Genomic DNA, 19,687 nt, shown 5'->3' on the forward strand with positions numbered 1-19,687 from the left:
GGGAAAGACTGTATTAGGAGTGGGTACGACAACAGACCAACGGGGCGGGCATCGAACCACCGGTCGTGATGAGTCCGACCGCTTGTACCGTTGAGCTATCGAGGCACTAAAAATCATTTATGTGTGTGTCATTTTGTAACAAATAAATACATTTTTAAACGTAACAGTGCCATCTATAGTCTGGCAAGTTTGGGAAGTGGCGTGCATCAGTCGAGTTTTCATTCATCACTACACGCCCCACGGCCAGCGCGCAACATCGGCAGTGTTACGAACGAATTTGCCAAGCTATAGCTCAAATGTAAAACAATAGACAATAGACATATACGTGTGTTTAACGCAGACTCACCGACCCTCCCCTACAATTAGCGAAATTTGAAACCATCCGCGCGTCTAACAACACTGTCTAAACATAGAGGCTTTGATATATAAATAACGGGTAGAGAGAGAATGAGAGGATCAATGAACCTGTCGTACACATTGAGCATTTCACTCCGATAGAGGTTACTACAACATTGATGAGTTCCTTAAAGATAAAAGCGCTTGGAGGCCATTGGATCAGCTTCCACCTTCATACAGGAAATAAAACTATAAGAAATTGTAATTGTTATCAACTGTAAATTATAATACTGTATGACTTTATCAAAAGAGCAACTGTTGAGTTTCTTTCCCGGTATCTTCTTAGCAGAATCTGCCTTCCGAACCGGTGGTAGAATCTTTACAAACAGTCAACTGACGTGTCAAAAGTGCTTGTAAACTGAGCCTACTTGAAATAAATGATTTTTGATTTGATTTGATTTGATGTTTCTACCCTGGATCTCTGAAAGTTGTTGAAAGTGTTCTCGTCGATACAAAATAATAAACCTGATAGTCATCATCATCATTATCAACCCATATTCGGTTCACTGCTGAGCTCTAGTCTTCTCTCAGAATAAGTGGGGTTAGGCTAGTCCACCACGCTGGGCCAATGCGGATAGGCAGACTTCACACACGCAGAGAATTAAGAAAATTGATAGTGCAAGTATGTATCTAGTTATATTACCTCCGGAGGAGCCGTGATAGCCCAGTGGATATGACCTCTGCCTCCGAATCCGGAGGGTGTGGGTTCGAATTCGGTCCGGAGGATGCACCTCCAACTTTTCAGTTGTGTGCATTTTAAGAAATTAAATATCACGTGTCTCAATCGGTGAAGGAAAACATCGTGAGGAAATCTGCATACCAGAGAATTATCTTAATTATCTGCGTGTGTGAAGTCTGCCAATCCGCATTGGGCTAGCGTGGTGGACTATTGGCCTAACCCCTCTCATTCTGAGAGGAGACTCAAGCTCAGCAGTGAGCCGAATATGAGTTGATGACGACGATATTACCTCCTATTATCACATAATACGCAAAAATAAAATCCACGACAATTTGTTGACACGAAAGTGTTCTCGTCGATACAAAAACGTGGATTGGGATAGGGACAATAAGTATTTTCTCTATCTCCACGTTTTTGTATTTCTTGCCTTGCCCTACAAGTTGGATAGTCCAACAAGTTGGATCGATCATATGACATCTGACGACCTCCGTTGCGCAGTGGTTGTATTAAGGTATCTTTAATTGGTCCAGGTCTGCCTGATGGGAAGCTTCGGCCGTGGCTAGTTGCCAGCCTATACCGGCAAATATTTAGCGCTCCGGTACGATCTCGTGTAAAAACCGGTACGATGTTGTGTGGAAACCGAAAGGAGTGTGTATTTTATTTATCCTACAAGTAAGCTTGCTTCCATCTTTGATTGCATCATTACTTACCATCAGGTGAGATTAAAGTAGAGAGTAGTCAAAGGTTAACATGTAGAGAATAAAAAAAAATAAAAAAAACTTTCAGCCTTCATAAAATGAGGTAAGTCTAGCTACCACAGGCTCTTTCCATTTGCTGCGGTGGCAAAGTTCCAAATCGATTTAGAAAAAGAAATGTAGGTAGAGTAGAGTATTCGTAAAATATGAGCTGAGTCAATAAAAAATCCTGAATTTAACTGTAAATTCATCTCAACTCATCCAGTCAATCTAAATATAAACGTTTCTAGCGGAACCTAATATATCTAATTACTAGCCATCTGCTGACAATGATTGACAGCCCGACACCCAGCCAACACCCAACCAACACCAGCTGCATCAACACGACCACACAAATCGCCAGTAAACTAAATACAGGAATTTGCAATGCTTTTATTTTTGTACCATTGAAATATTATCGTTGTTAATATTATGATGGAAATGCAGTGATTTGTGTCAACACACATGAAAAAATTCAAATGAAAAATAACAAATTAACTTTTTTTTTTAATAAATTTATCTAAATATATATATATATATATATATATATATATATTTAGATATATATATATATACATATATATATATATATACATCACTATAAATATCTAATTAACTTCTTTATCTATACTTTACTTAATTATTTACGTTTTGTGCAAAGTTTTTTAATATCTCATGAAACCTCCTCACGATGTTTTTCCTTTATCGTTTGAGAGATGTGATACCTATTTAATATGAAGGAAAAACATCGTGAGGAAACTTGCATATCTGAGAATTTTCTTAAACCGTGTGTGAAGTCTGCCAATTCGCGTTGGACCAGCGTGGTGGAATACTAGCCTAACCCCTCTCATTCTGAGAGGAGACTCGTGCTCAACGGTGAGTTGAATATGTGTGGAATTGATGATGAAGAGGCTTAAAACCTACTCTTCATGTTGGCGGACGCAAGGTGGTGCTATGTAGGACGTGGTTGTTGTGTGACCTGCGAAGTATGCAGTTTTCAGTGGGCCATCTGAATTACTATAAAGAAACTAGATACAATCAAAAAAGAAATAGAGTACATAATTTTACAATATAAAACTTAATCGTTAGTCAAAACTGTGTACCTACAGAATACATTTTTTTCTTCTAGTTACATAAATTAAAAAAGAAATATACAAACTCAATAAATCATCTCTACACTTAAAACTCGATCCCCAATCATCCAATAAACACAAAAAATACCCAAAATAAATTCACGGGGGCGAAACGTGAAAAGCGGAAACTTCGAAAACCCTAAACGTATTTTCAAAGGGAGGGAGAATGGTGGGGTTATTGACCGGCACTTAGTGAATGAACCCCCCGGCAATCTCGCTAAAAGCATTGCCTGTAGGTAGGGGTGTGAGGATATACCTTTTTAGCATCGGGTAGGTATGGGGGTATGTTTAGAGACGTTTTATAGGTAAGGTATAAAGTTGACTATCGTTTGTTGTGGGTAGCTACTGAAAGGGTTGATGGAAACTTTGTCGGATATATTGTATACTGTATAGCTGCATAATATATTTACTATACATGATTTTGAGTTTTTACAGTAATTGCAATTAAAATTCTTATTGTAAAGATACACTTTCGTTGCTTACAGAATTAATAAAACTTTACAATAAAAAAGTCATGTTTCGAAAAGGTTTTGGATCTTTTTCGTTTGCCTAAAATAGTAATCTGTCGATTTTTGAGTATTTAAAAATATTTAATATGTTGGAAAGAGACTTATTAGGTAGGTAAGTATAGGTAAAGGTTTATTTGTCAGAAGAAAAAAATTGAGAAAATGTTTTTAATTTTTTTTATACCATAATTGTGTTGATATACTTTTTTTTGATATCTCGAGAATTTTTATTGCATACCTACCTATCCACCACGTTCTGGACAGGACAATATTATAAATATTAATTAATTAATTTAAAAATTATTAATTACTTATAAATATTTGCGTTGCTTATAATATTTCTCTTGTCAACAGGTTATTCGGTACAAAATGCGACAAGTGTGGATCGTCCTTTAGCAAAAATGACTTCGTAATGCGAGCGAAGACGAAAATCTACCACATCGACTGTTTTAGGTGTTGTGCCTGCGCTAGACAACTAATACCTGGTAAATATTGCCTATACGGACTAACTTCAACTAACTTCTACTTTGAAAGTGTTTGAAAAAATTCAAGTAAAAATTAATCACGTTTAAGTATGTAATTCAAATTAACTTATATGTAGCTTTTGAACTAATATTAAAATGTTTGTTCTAGGTGACGAATTTGCGTTAAGAGAAGGCGGTGCTTTATATTGTAGGGAAGATCATGATGTTTTAGAAAAAGTAAGTTTCTAAAGTTATAAATGATAAGAAATATTAATTTCTAAGCAAATTTTGTGGTGTTCAAGTCAAAATTTTGACTTTGACAAAATATTTGTAATGGGTAGGATTTACAATAAAAATAAATTTGAGGTGAATAGCGAAAACTAACTTAAATATTGTCTTTCAGCGAAAGACAATAGTTAGGGTTTATAATGTTCTAAGACCCAGTTCAGTTTATGGAAGCCAATTTTCATTTAATAAAGCCAAAAGTTTGTCAGGCCATTCACTTATCATACTAAGCACGATAGTTAACTGTGGAGTTGAGAGGAAATCAAAATATTTTACTTTGTCTATTTCTTGCAGAGTGCAAACACGAGTGGCAGCAGTAGTGGCAATGCGGAAAGCAACAACAACACAACACTTAGCAATAACAACTCACACCATCCGCCCGAGTTGGGCTCTATGTCAGGTAAGTGATATGATATATTAGCAACTACTAGTAACTATATCATATTTTTTAAGAGCTATATAAATATAATATATATTATATAATATATAATATATAATAATATAATAGAGATAGATAGTATATTAGACCTCTGCCTCCGATTCTGAAGGGTGTGGGTTCGAATCCGGTCCGGGGCATGCACCTCCAACTTTTCAGTTGTGTGCATTTAAAAAAAATTAAATATCACGTGTCTCAAACGGTGAAGGAAAACATCGTGAGGGAACCTGCATACCAGAGAATTTTCTTCATTCTCTGCGTATGTGAAGTCTGCCAATCCACATTGGGCCAGCTTGATGGACTATTGGCCTAACCCCTCTCATTCTGAGAGGAGACTCGAGCTCAGCAATGAGCCGAATATGGGTCGATAACGACGATGACGAATTTTTTTTAAATTAAAATGATTACAACTTAAGCTAACTTATTTATTTTCTTTACAAGTTAGCCCTTGATTAAGTACAATCTCACTTGATGGTAAGTGATGATGCAATCTAAGATGAAAGCGGGCTAACTTGTTAGGAGGACGATAAAAATCCACACCTCCACATTTGGTTTCTACACGATTGTTAAGTTCAAAGGGATTTTCGAAATAATATTTACTGTCGATCTTCAATGCTATGTATTATTTATCAATACGACAAAGATATAATACACTTCACTGCAATCACTTTGTATTATACATTAATACAACAGAGATGTATTACACTTCGCTGCAATCACTTGGCACTGATTGCCTTTGCGATAGCAAAGGAACGACTAACTTGAAAATGAGGAACCGAGAGCCTTAAACCTTGTATCATGATAATGTCTCAAATTATTATTAACAATTGTTAAAGTCTGTTTCCTGTCACGATACGTCAATGTTCTGACGTATCATGACTTACTAGGATCAATATTTAAAATTGCTGACACGATATTTTCATAATAACTATCATAAATTAAATATAGATTGAGAACATGACTGTAATAGCCAGAACTGCGTAATGGTAGCCTAATGAATGAACTAACAAGTTTTTAGTTTTAATTTTCACACACTTTTAGATATTAGACCATTGCGTTTTCTGTAACTTGCTTAGTAGCATCAAGACGTATAGCTGTCAGCTCATCTGGGTATGTACTACCGGTTACTGTTAAGGTTGCATACGAAATTATATGCAAATGAGGCTTAAGACCTACATAGCTTTATTTATGCTTTAGATTAGGAGAAAATTGAGCATGATTCATATAAACAAGTCATTGACTTTACTTTATTTCGCTCCAAAGCAATTCGCAAACTGCTCTTCATGAGTATTTCACTCGCATCGGATGATACGTAAAAATAACCCCCTCTTTCAAAGGATATCTAGATTATCTAGATAATATTAATATCGGAAACACTCGATTGTAGTTTTTATCTGTAACATGCGTAATGAACTATATCATATCGAATACTACGATAATGGAGCAGTGATTAAACACTGATTTCGGGTACAGTGGGCAACATTATTGTTTCAATAAATTTTTTTAATGGAAAAAGTCAATATAATTAATTTCTTAGTTTGTTTCATAATTTATGAATTACCTTTATTATAATTTATTTTTGTAATATAAAGTACTAACCGTGGCTCCGCGGTTTCACTCGCGTAATTTTCGTTTCCATAGATAAAATATAGGCTATGAAACTCACAAATAACGTATTAGTAAAGTAATAACGCTACCTAGTGATAAAAGAATTTTCAAAATAAATTTAGTAGGTCCAAATACCTCTAAATTCCACAAACGTTACCTCTATATTATATTACTACAGAGTAATAAATAGATCCTAATTTACAATGAATAAACTGCAAATTAGTAGATAAGTTTGAACCTTTGACAATTCGCACACAACTGTTTGCACCTACTTTTATCTTGCTTTCAAATATTAATAGTAATAAATAATAGTGTATTTTGTATTTTTGACAATCAAATCATGCGATTTTCAATTTTTTTAATCGAATCCACTCAAATGAAGTTTGAGGCGTCCACTACTACAACGATGATATTTTCAATACCGTAATGTTTTTATACTGTGTGTAGATATACTGTATATATACTTACTCGTACTGGACACTATAAATTATTTGTTATTAATTATTATTATTAAACACCCATACTACTACAGCTAATATTATAAATCCGAAAGTAAGTTTGTCTGTTACCTTTTCACGGCTCAACCATTGAACGTATTTGTTATAGAGATAAATTGGATCTTGAAACAGGATATAGGCTACTTTTTATGAGAAAGTCCATGGTTCCGCGGGTATTGTAATTAACAAAATTTCACGTAAAAAAATCCGCTAGTTTCTAAAAAGGGGCACAAACCTAGAACCTCCTCGTTATAATGCCATTCGTGCACCAAAGTGTACAATGGTGCACGTAATTTTTTTTTTTATTAAACATATTTTTTTTCTATTTTAGTTCCCAGTATCAAAACTTTAAATCCTACTTAGAAAGGTAATAAAATAATACGATTTCAGACGGACCACTTTCGATATATGACGTAAATGATACCTACTTACGTTGCTCACTGTACCGTATCTCTGTTTGTAAATCGCCGACAAAGTGACCGCCGCCTTTAATTCGCCGCGTAAAATTCGAGTGCCGTTTTTATCTAGTAATCATGTGGCGACCTAAAACTGATGGGAAATTTGTGAACCATTATTAATTTAATATACCTACTTGGAAAACTGAAAATTACCCCTACCCTACCGCTACCCTACTCCTACCTTATCCCTATACCATACCCCTACCCTACCACTACCGTACCTTAGGATTTAGGGGTTTGAAAAATAGATGTTGGCCGATTCTCAGATCAACTGAATATGCACAAAAAAATTTCCTCAAAATCGGTCAAGCCGTTTCGGAGAAGTATGGCAACGAAAACTGTGACACGAGAATTTTATATATTAGATTAGTGTTACCTTAACCTATACCTACCTATGTATTATATAATACCAACCTTAGTACCTATTGGTAAAAATGAAAATACACCTAAAAAAGGATATCAAATCAAACAATAGGTAACCCTGCTTGACTAGTTAATAATGTGCAGGTAGTTTCATCGTCAACAGTAATTGAATCTATTACACAAAATGTACATGAAGTCAAAATGACCAGCCATGCCTTTATGAATATCTAAACACACAGAATGCTAAAGCAGATCCCCAATGTCCGGCGCGGATTAGTTCGGGTGTGAAATGGGGATTATAAGGACACGTGATTATCAACCCCTTGCATAACTTATCGAGAACAAAAGGGGTCGACATAATTGTAGAAGCAGGTATTAATAGTAAAACAGGAACCACCAATATCTATACAAATAAACTAAAGGAGAATGGCGAGACTGCATGTATTTTGGGACTAGCTGATAGAAGTAGCGTGCTTGATTATATTAAGAAATAAGTAAATAATAAACAGTCTTAAAAAGCACGGAAAAAAGATATACCTTAAATTAGTTGGTACCCTACTTAGACATAAATCGACAAGGCGTTTTTGCAAAACACTTTTATTGTTAATAAAATGCACTTTTTTTTCTTTTGATTCCCGTTCTGTAAAATCTCGATATTTTTTTTACAAGCTTCTTACAAAACAATAGTTTTAATCAATACAAATATATGAGTGTACGACACTTCAGAGTGTGACTCCCACTTTCGCCAACCTTCTATTTGTAATAGAAGGTTGGCGAAAGTTGGCATCTATTTGTAATTTTAAACTATCAGCTTTTCACTAAATGCTGCACTAGTCTTCTTATTGAAGTATGTTTTCTGTGTTTAAGCATCAATATTGTATAGTGTTACATCCCCATGTCTAGGGTGCCTAAACTTCGTTTGTTCCGACTTCGTTCTTGGTCATTATCATAAACATCTGATATTCGTCGTTAAGGAATTTATAACATTATAACCTTAAGTCCGTCATCCCGCATCGGAGCAGCGTGGTGAGTCTAAGCTCCATATTCCCTGGCCTGGACTAGTTATAGCCCGCTGAAATAGGCTGACAATGATTAGGCATTGAAGAGCGAACTCCACTGTTAAAGAGCCGGGTTCAACACCGACGTCCGTTGGTTTATATTCGTAGGTACCCCCTCGTGATACAGTCCTAACGACTAATGGATTAATGTTCAAATGAAAAATGATAAAAAATTATATAATGATGAATATGAGAGTGTAACCTTTTAGCAGACTCAAAAATGATTACAAAAATAAGAAAACTAATGTCGAACAAAGGTTATGATTCACAACATTTGTCAGGACAACTTTATTAACAAATCAAACTGTAACCAAAATACGACCCTAGAATGGCAGAGAATGACCTTGAGTGAAGTCACGCACTTGTGAACGTTGTGTGTACGGTTAAAGGTACCTTTGACTGTTAACAAACATTCCCCTTTTCCACTCAAGTCACTCTAAAAAAAGAATAAAGAATTACACAACAAAAGATGTGGACGGCTCTAACGCCACGAGCACACTGAAGCCGTCCGTACCGCAAGTCGTTGCAACGCGGCGACAACAAACCGACCACCGATGACCGACCTCACAACACCGCGCTGAGAATTTCCACTGAAATTTTCAAGGAATAAAGAAAATCTCAGTATTTCATAGCCTGACCCAGGACTCAAAGTCAGGATCGTGATCCAATGCCAGATAAGCTAACCACTGAATCAATGAGGCAGATTGTTATCATCTTTAAGAATTAAGCATCGGGATAATTAACAACTGTAATTATACACACTAATAAGGAAACAAAAAGTGTGGCGTGATGTCGGAAACGTTCAAAGAGATTTTGAATTAATTAGAATAAAACAGCTTAGGATATTTATAACTTGGAATATTTAATTTTGTGTCTAAGTTAGGTATCTACCTCTTCAATTTTTGTTAGTTTTTATTTCTAAACTCAGTGTCTTTTTATTATTTAGGACTCGCAGTTTTCCGAGAATTCGTCTTAGGTAATTTATGTGACTCACAAATATAATACGTACGATTGCGTTTTATGGGAACTAAATAAATATGACTGATATTATATTAAAAGTACCACCAAATATATGGGCATTCCTTAACGATAAAAAAATTGTTTTTTTAAATGATTAAGTTCATAATTACAGAATCCATCGTATATTATCAAATCGCGAAGAACAATATTACAATATTGTTCTTTGCGATCCTTGAGTTAATTACAAAATAAAGTTATTAAAGTAGGTGAATAATTGTGCCTCTGAGTATATATATTAATAAAAATCAAACAAACAATTACACAATAATCTACATACATTAATAATTCTAATGTATTTATAAAAGTAAAATACAAGGATACAACATAATCATATTAAGAAATCTTACGTTCTGTAGTTACATGAAATTGTTTACCTACTCTTTAATAAAGAAAGTATTACGTTACTTTAGCAATGATAAATCACACCCCACTTATGATCAAATAATAATAAATTTTTATCTACTAAATATGATATCAAATGTTTTATGTAATCAAAGCTATCTACCGATATCTATTCGCGGCCAAGTCCAACCCTTGAATTCTGTGAACTGCTACTTCCTTTCCGTAATTTTTTGACATTCCCTAACGATAAACAATCGGCAGGGCCGGCCCGTCCATACGGCGAACGGAGCGGTTGCTCCAGGCGCCAAATCCTAGAGGGCGCCAAAATGGTAGAGAAAAATAGAGTTAGGCTACGAACTTTTCAAATGTCCCTAGTATAATGTTAGGAGAGGCGCCATAATTGGATCTCGCTCCATTCTAAAATTTACTTCGGGCCGGCGCTGACAATCGGAATGCTTTTTTGAAATAAAATTCATGTTATATTCGTTGGATTTATCGAAATAGTTATCGTCGCGAGATTAGCATCAGAAAGTTAATTAGTAAGTAATGTAATTTAAGATTAATCAGCTTCTTACACGACATCCTGATTCGCTCGTATTTTATCGACACAATGTGTAGATTGTAATCGTAGTGTATGAAAGCATAATGTATCCATTAGAGACTACAGATCAGACTACAGAGTTTTATCGGCCGATGGATTTTTGGATAGGGCTGATGGTGAACAATGTTTATATTCACTTTTGCGTGGGAAATTGGATTAGTTGATAATCATTTTTCATCGAAAAGTTCAATGTGAAGGCTTAAGACTCCCATTTCTTTGCTTGGGAGTTATAATTATGTCCTCTTTATTATTATAACAAAATTTTGCACTATAAAGCCTTGTTATTTGTCATAGGCTGTATTTTATCCCCGTGTTCTCACAGGAACGGGAACTACGCTACCTTTTAAAAATCCATACATACATTATATTCATTGTTGTAATGTCGTCATCAACCCATATTCGGCTCACTGCTGAGCTCGAGTCTCCTCTCAGAATGAGAGGGGTTAGGCCAATAGTCCACCACGCTGGCCCAATGCGGATTGGCAGTCTTCACACACGCAGAGAATTAAGATAATTCTCTGGTATGCAGGTTTCCTCGAACCTACACCCTCCGGAATCGGAGGCAGAGGTCGTATCCACTTGAGTATAGGTGTTGAGTAGAGGTGTTGTAATGTATTTTATACGAAATAGGTATGACATCCGTATTGATATTGATTACCGAACTCTTACAAACTCTAGCATCTTTCTCACCTTGCTTTCTTTTCTCTTCAATATTGATTCTACAATTTTCTTATCGCTTCCCGCTTCACCTTGGATCATTCTACATCACGGATCGTTAAAGCGTTAGTTAACTGCGTTTTAGTCTGCATAGGTGATCAACGTGTATTAAATTTAAATATAAAACTATTAGATATTTGTACTGCAAGAATCCAAAACCATCCAAAGTTAATCCATAGATGAGGATTGAAAAAGACATTATTTTTGGTTTGTCGTGTTAAAATTATGGTCTTTGTCTTGATTTTGATAATTATTATAATCTCGTCTTGTTTATTTAATTATTATGAGACCATTTCTGTATTTTGAGAATACATACCTATATATTTGGATCTCTTTTGTTTTAGATTCCGGTAGCGAGTCCGGGTCTCACAAGAGCGGGCGGGCGCGAGGCAGTGCGGCGGCCGACGGCAAGCCGACGAGGGTGCGCACAGTGCTCAACGAGAAACAGCTACACACCTTGAGGTAATAGAAATTATATCATTGTATAACGGCTCACTATATGAACTGAGCCTGTAGCCATGTTGACGTGCAACATCTCTCGAGATTCTCTTTCTATAAACGCTATCCGAGCGATAACTTGATCACGTGACCTGCCGATAGTAAATTTCATTCCTATACAACTTTTAATTCGAATTCGAAGCGTTTGCATTTGAAAATCGACGTGCCGCATAGCTACAGGCCCAGGACTCTCTTATCGAATTTCCTAAAATAATTAAGGAAAGGGAATATGGAGCTCAGTTTTCATAATAATGGTCAAGACCGACGGCTTAACATGCTCCTAGTGGCACGGAGGTGTGTGTGTGTGCACTAGGTACCAACTTCCCAACTCCGGGCAGTGATTTTTACACTGAGAATTTATTAAAACCACGAAAAGCTCAACAATCAGCCAAATCTCGCTCGTGTGGAACCCTTAAAAACGAAATTACATCCTTTAATGCATATCATGTTAGATAATATAGCAATTACTGAATAGAAAACTCACAGGTGGCTTGATATTTTCATAACAAATTTAACAATATTTTAAACAATTCACAAAAAAACTTTTACAAATTGTGTACCTGAACCTTACCCATGACTCTATCTACATAATACTGAAACTGAAAACCACTTGAAAACACGTTCAGTACTTTTCGAGTTTTACGCTAACAAACGGATAGAAGCGACAGAAGACTTTATTTTTAACCCCCGACGCAAAAAGAGGGGTGTTATAAGTTTGACGTGTCTGTCTGTCTGTGACACCATAGCTCCCGAACGGATGAAGCGATTTCAATTTAGTTTTTTTTTTTTTTTGTATGAAAGGTGACTTATGGGCGAGTGTTCTTAGATATTTTTGATGAAAATCGGTTGAGCCGTTCAAAAGTTCTAGGGGTTGAAAGTGGGGAAGAATAACCGAATGTCTGCAAATATACTCGAGTGGGGTCTCAAATTAAAGCGCATTGAAAGAGAATATTGATGACTTAATATTTTCATGACCTTCGGGGGTTTTTCAAATATTCAATTTTATATTGTTAGTTTAGATATGCATTTATGAATATTTCAGAACCTGTTACGCAGCGAACCCTCGACCCGACGCGCTGATGAAGGAGCAGTTAGTAGAAATGACCGGCCTCAGCCCGAGAGTGATCAGGGTGTGGTTTCAGAACAAAAGGTGCAAAGACAAGAAGAAAACTATACAACTGAAAATGCAAATGCAACAGGAAAAGGTGATTATTTAAATATATTAAGTATCTAAATATTATAATTGAGGAAAAAATACAATATGTAAATTAAGCCCTCATACGCACGAGAGTTTTTATAACGCATATTTCTAACGCTCAAAATTGAAAATGCAACACTGCTCGAATAAAAGCGTCGAGTTTTAAAAACGCTGTCGTGTGAATACCTACTTGGCAATGCATTTGTTGTATTTGAATTCTTTTTAACGTCCGTTAAAAAAGCTCTCGTGCGAATGAGGGCTAGGACCGAATTGAATGAGTCTAGTTCTAGTCGCTAGACTTAAGCAGTTCTTAATCGATATTTATACAATTTACAACGTTGTATTTGTTTACAATAGCTCGATAGTAGTCGATTAGTTTTGTAGATTTAATAGCAGAACTCGATGGGGTATTGATTTTATTATTTAGTAAAAGAAAACTCAATTCTCCTGGACGACAAGGTCCTCGAAAAATAATCACTCTTACTTCAAAAGTAAAGATAAATTATAAATGAATTTACAATGTACTTAACCCACGGCACTTGACTATAAATTACCTACTCGTTATGTCATTTTCATCAATCGTAGCCGTATGCAATTTCCATTTTCACGAAAAGTCTTGAAAACTTTATTAAGTAATGTTGATGGACTTTGTAGCGCGGGTTCCTCACATGCTCTACGAAGTATTGCTACGAGTATTTTTGTAGGCGATGATTTTCCACCACCAGTGGTGCTAACATACGACCAAGAAATAGACAAAATATCGTCCAATGACGGCGGAGTCCCAGTCCCATCTCTTTCATCCCAACGCAATGAAAGATATAGCAGTATTTCCATTGCCGTCATTGGTTGAAAGTTGTCTAGTATTCTTCACGAGATTATCTCTTTGGACGCATGTTAGCGCCCCAGGTAGGCTCATCTGCTTGCGTTATAAAAAAATAGCATATTCTTTTTTCAAAGTCGGAAAAGATTGTGGTTGAGATGGGTACAACAATATTCTAGTGAGCGGGGATAGAACCACGACCTTTCGGTGATGAGTCCCAGCCTCTTTAGTGTATATATAATAAGGTTTTAGTTATATTTCGTCTATAACTAGCCGACGCTCGCCGCATGTAAGCAAAAGTTTTGCTAATTTTTTTCCTTAAATTTGCAAGAGCCTTTCTACCTCCTTAATCCGGCACTGTTGCGAAATCCGTTCTTATCGAAACTATAAACTACTGCCCTGCCAAATTTCATATTTGTACGTCAAGTCATCAAGTGGTATCCCATATTTCATGATGAGTGAAACATGGTTCATGAGACCTATCGCTTTGACAGTCACAATTAACATTCAGTAGGTCTGAGAATCGGCCAACATCTATTTTTCAAACCCCTAAATCCTAGTAGGGTAGTGGTAGGGTAGGTTTATGGTATATTGATAGGGTAGGGGTAGAGTAGCGGTAGGGTAGTGGTAGGATAGGGGTAGGGTAGGGTAGTGGTAGGGATAAAGAAAAAGTGCAAATAAATAAATGAATAAGTCAAAGCGAAGCTTGAGCGGGTCCGCTAGTAGATTATATTAGTAACGTGTGGGTATGGTACAGGAAGGTCGGCGACTGGGGTATATGTCCATGGGCGTGCCGCTAGTAGCGGGGTCGCCGGTGCGGCACGAGGCGGGCGGCTCCCTGGCGCTGGAGGTGACGGCGTACCAGCCGCCGTGGAAGGCGCTGAGCGACTTCGCGCTGCACGCTGACCTGGACCGCGCGCCGCATCACAGCGCCGCGTTCCAGCAGCTCGTCAACCAGGTAGCGGGGCATTGTTTTTATTAATTTATACACCAAGATAAGTCAGGTAGTGCCAACACTTTGCTGGCTGGGTTGCGGTAGTCTATGAAATGTTCCCGTGGCTCAGTCATCAGGCGGCGAGTCGGAACACCGTGGGGTTTTAGTCGGTTAAAGTCTGACATAACCTTATTGCCTCCCCGTGGCGAGAAGGTATCCATGAGGATTTCCCCACGTTAAAAAAAAAGGTAGTGCCAACACTTTGCCTTCTCCCTCAGAACTAAAAAATATAGTGTTGACTTTGATGTCATTGTTGTCAATGTTGTTGTCATTATTACCTTTGATGTTAACGGTTACACAGGCAACCATACATTACAGTAAGATAACTTTTCTGACCTAGTGGCCAAAACTGAAACTGACGTATCGGTGGTCGTTATTTCGCAAAACATTATACTAAAAACACAACAAACAGCAACACCCTCGCCGTGCCTGAAAATTTTATAGTACCTACATATAACGCTACTAATAGAATATTGCTCGAAATAAATTATTTTAAAAGCTCTGCCTTCATCGCTAACATCACAACCCAATGTGGTTACTAGCGTCTATACAACAGATGCAGCATAAGTAAAATAGATGCTATATGCAGTCATAGTGCAGATTAATGTATGGTACATTACATTAGATTACATTACATTAGAAACAACGCCATGTTACATATGGATTGTATACAACATGACCGTGATAGCCCAGTGGATATGACAAGGTATGGATATTTGGCTGGTGGGAGGCTTCGGCCGTGGCTAGTTATCACCCTACCGGCAAAGACGTACCGCCAAGCGATTTAGCGTTCCGGTACGATGCTGCGTAGAAACCGAAAGGTGTGTGGATTTTCATCCTCCTCCTAACAAGTTAGCCCGCTTCCATCTTAGACTACATCATCACTTACCATCAGGTGAGATTGTAGTCAAGGGCTAACTTGTAAAGAATAAAAAAAAAGTGCTTTTGATTTTGAGGGCTATGGTTTGAATCCGGTCCGTGCCATGCACGTTTTTAGTTAGGTATGTGCTGTTTAGAAATTAAATGTCACATGCCTCAGACGTTAAAAATAACACATCTTGAGGAAACCAGCATAACTATATGACCTTTATGTTATTTTTCAGATGCACGGCTACGACATCCCCTCCCTCCCGCCTCCCCGGCCCGCTCACGGCGGCGAGGATAACTACGTCACCTACCTCGAGAGCGATGACAGCCTGCCGCCGTCGCCCTAGTGCCGTCTCTCTTAACACCCTCCAACAGAGAGGGATGCTTATAGACTCTTCTTCTGACAGTCACAGTTATTAATATCAAGGTTATCCTAACTAGCAATTCTTTATAATGTAAGGGATGTGTCGTGCGACGACCTTTCACAGTGATATAGTTGTAAGGCAGCAACTACATATAGGGAAATAGTTACTATATAATTTATTTTAACCCTATTCTAGTACATACACAGTATAACTGGCAATTAAAATGCACAAAGGTGTTCCTAATACTATTTATACTTATACTACCCTCAAAATATGTATAATGGACTTATATGACTTGAAGCTATTTGTCGGACGACTGAAACAATGTGATCGGTCGATCGAAATCGGGTGATTGATCTGAACCGTTGTCACGTGCTTCCTAAAGTCACCATAGTCCAAACTTATAGTTGCCATAGGCTTTTTTATTGACGAATTTTTAGCCAACACAGGCTCTTCCTTTAGTAAAAGTAAACCTACTGTACAACGTTGCTTTTAATTGTTGTACATTAATAATTGTGCAATAATTATTGCACTGTTTTACCACTGTATCACTGTTGAAGTCATCAAACGTAGTGAACGTCTCTTAGTTAAACAAAGTGATAGTGATTCTCGATTGCATAAAGCACCTTCGATATCGCCTTACTTATAATAAATAATTTATGTGTAATTAGTATCTCTAAAGTGTAAGGTTTCAAGTATTATTAAAAAAATATAAAAGTTGTTAACTTTTTCAATGATACATGTATCATACCAGTGTATTTAATTTATTGAGTGGTAAAAGCCAACCGAATCGTGTATAAGTAAGTCAATTTATTCCATGAAGTCCATTTGGCTTTAGTGACAGAGTAAGATGACAAGCGTGTTTGTGTGTGTATAAACTGGTCACCAGCAAAAAAGCACACATTTGCATTTAGGAGGGGCTACAGACCTTCAGTTTTAACTGTGCCGTTTTAACTGTACAGTGTTAACTGTACAGTTTTAACTGTGCAGTTTTATCTAATTACATTACAAAAGTTATGCAGTTAAAACTGACGGACACTACACACGGAGAATCTGAACTGTTGGACTGTGAAGTTAAAATTTTATAAAGCCATTTCTGTGTCTATTGTACAGATTTGTTATTGATATTTAAGTTTTAAATCTGTATTTTTAGTATATCTATCTTATATCATATTATGTTAATTAATTTGTGTGCTTAAATGTCGTTGGCTTGTCTAAATTAATAAATAAATAAAACTGCAGGTCTGTACAGCGGGTAAAGCCTCATTCGCACGTGAGTTATAAAAGCGATACGTTAAAACCCAGCGTTGGCGCTTTTATAACGTTCTTAATTTAATTCATGGTCTATTTCCAACGCCTAAAATTCAAAATGCAACACTGTTCGATAAAAAAGCGTCGTGTTTTAAAAACGCTGTCATGTGAACATATACTTAGGAATGCATTTGTTGTATTTGAACGCTTTTATAACGTCCGTTAAAAAAGCTCTCGTGCGAATGAGGGCTAAAATTCCTTCAGTCTAACCAACGCTCCATAAACATTGTTCATCACGTCATCCACGTTACACGATTAAGCTTTAGCCCTCATTCGCACGTTAATAAAGCGTTCAAATATAGTATGAAGTTAAATAAAGTGTTATTTCCAACGCCTAAAATTGAAAATACAACACTGAAGAATAAGAAAACGTCGTGTTCAAAAACGATGTCGTGTGAACATATACTTGGGAATGCATTTATTGTATTGAACGCTTTTTTAACGTCCGTTAAAAAAACTCTCGTGCGAATGAGGCCTGAATTTTCTTCAGTTTAACCAACGCTAATAAAACATTGTTTTGTTTTGTTGTCTCATGTTACACGATTGTTTTTTACTGTATCTACTAAGTTACATCGTAAAAATATCATCATGGGTCAGTGCAAAAAATTTTAGTATTTAACGAATAATGGACTTGCCATGTTTTAAATTTTGTTCTGTAAATATATTAATAAGCCAATATCTGAGGGTGTATGTTTCAATATTGACCTTATTCCCGAAGGAATGATTATACCTATCTTTCAAAATTTATTGTTTACTTTAAAAAAAATGCGTTTATTTATGATTTAGGTACACAGACGTACCAACAATACCTTATGTAAAGTGTATTTACAATTTGTATGTGATGTTTACCATTAGTTGTATACTTTAACATTTTTACCGTGTAGGTATTTTATTTAATGTCTGTATATCCTTTATTTAAAATGGTGTTCTTAGCCGTCGTGTTGTATATAGTTTTTATGTAAATAATTTGTATAAACTTAAATAAAATAAATCATTTACCTGCAAATTAATCATTAAGCATATTTTAGATAGTGTAAGCCTTTATGCTAATGCATATAAACCAAAACTCTTGTGAAAATATTTCAATTTAAGTAGGAAATGTTAAGTCTTATGTAAGCGACAAAAAATGTTACATTTCACAGCAAACAATAAAGAAAACATTTACTTCAGGTACATTAATATCGTTTTTAAAAATCAATAATAATAATATTCATTTTTGGAAATCAAACTAAAACGTCTTTCTCCATACCCAACCTCTCTTTGAAATAAAATTCGTAAGTTGTGAAACAGTAACAAGTATAGATTGTCAAAGTCTGAATAGTAAGTTATAGTAGACTGCATTGTTATTTAACATCAAATGTTTTCCTTGGCACATATCAACAGTAAAACGCAGAATTGATAACGAATAAAACAAAATTGATTAGAATGGAACTAACACGAACGGTAGATGAAGAAAATATTCGCGAAGAAATTCTAGATTGGATTCTAGATTGAATTCTAGATTGTATTACAGATATACCAACCACCGTTGCCGAATGTTATTTTGTGAAAGACAGGATAAATAAAGGATATTATGTAATGAAATTAGAGGCACGTATGAAACTGCATCAGAAACCAAAAGCAATAGGTAGGTACCTACCTACTGCTTTTCACCAGTTTTAACAAGTGATAAAAACATTAATATGAGTTACAGTTACAGGCATGAAAGTCATTAATAGAAAAATGTTAATTATTCAAATCGAGGGACAATAGAGAGAAGAAAGACCAAATAAAATGGTCAGAGTGTATAAGAGTATTTTATTATATAAGTGAACAAAATCATCTCGATGATGATAAAGATGACAAAACAATTCTCATTAAATTTTTGATAATTTATTATGTACGGTTTCACACAAAATAAAACAAATGGATTAATCTGAAGAGTACCTGATAACTTTCTAAAAACTTTGGTATTAATGGAACACATTTTTTATCGCTTACAGGGCGTAACTTATATTAAAAATTTTAAATTTCATTATGTAACAGTTCTGCGAGATTCTTGTTACATTAATATCTATGAAGTATGAAGTTTATAATTTATCCTTTGTTTTTCTTTGTTCTATAATTATGCATTTTCATTTAATTATTCCGTTGCTATACAACATCCATTAATAAAATAATCAAAATATCTGTGGAAACTTTATTAAGGTGATTTTTTTGTTATACAAGTATTAAGGGTATTAAACTAATCATTTCGATAGAGATTACCAGATTTTAATTTATTCTGTAGCTAAAACTATACACTACTTAGATTGTGAGAATAATAATAATATTATTAATAAAACATTGAGTACCTAA

The 19,687-nt window shown here is 35.8% G+C and overlaps 1 protein-coding gene across 1 annotated transcript in view; it reads left to right on the forward strand.

The window, feature by feature from the left end:
* LOC112048867 (insulin gene enhancer protein ISL-1) overlaps positions 1 to 19,687 on the forward strand; it is a 64,790-nt gene extending 45,103 nt beyond the window's left edge. Inside the window, exons 3-9 of the mRNA XM_052887705.1 lie at positions 3,803 to 3,933; positions 4,082 to 4,149; positions 4,492 to 4,597; positions 11,642 to 11,759; positions 12,838 to 13,000; positions 14,571 to 14,771; positions 15,911 to 19,687. Of these exons, the coding sequence (XP_052743665.1) occupies positions 3,803 to 3,933; positions 4,082 to 4,149; positions 4,492 to 4,597; positions 11,642 to 11,759; positions 12,838 to 13,000; positions 14,571 to 14,771; positions 15,911 to 16,021 (898 nt within the window). The 3' untranslated portion in view covers positions 16,022 to 19,687. The remainder of the gene's footprint in view (positions 1 to 3,802; positions 3,934 to 4,081; positions 4,150 to 4,491; positions 4,598 to 11,641; positions 11,760 to 12,837; positions 13,001 to 14,570; positions 14,772 to 15,910) is intronic.

Source organism: Bicyclus anynana, chromosome 2, assembly GCF_947172395.1.
Source record: "Bicyclus anynana chromosome 2, ilBicAnyn1.1, whole genome shotgun sequence".
Classification (NCBI taxonomy): domain Eukaryota; kingdom Metazoa; phylum Arthropoda; class Insecta; order Lepidoptera; family Nymphalidae; genus Bicyclus; species Bicyclus anynana.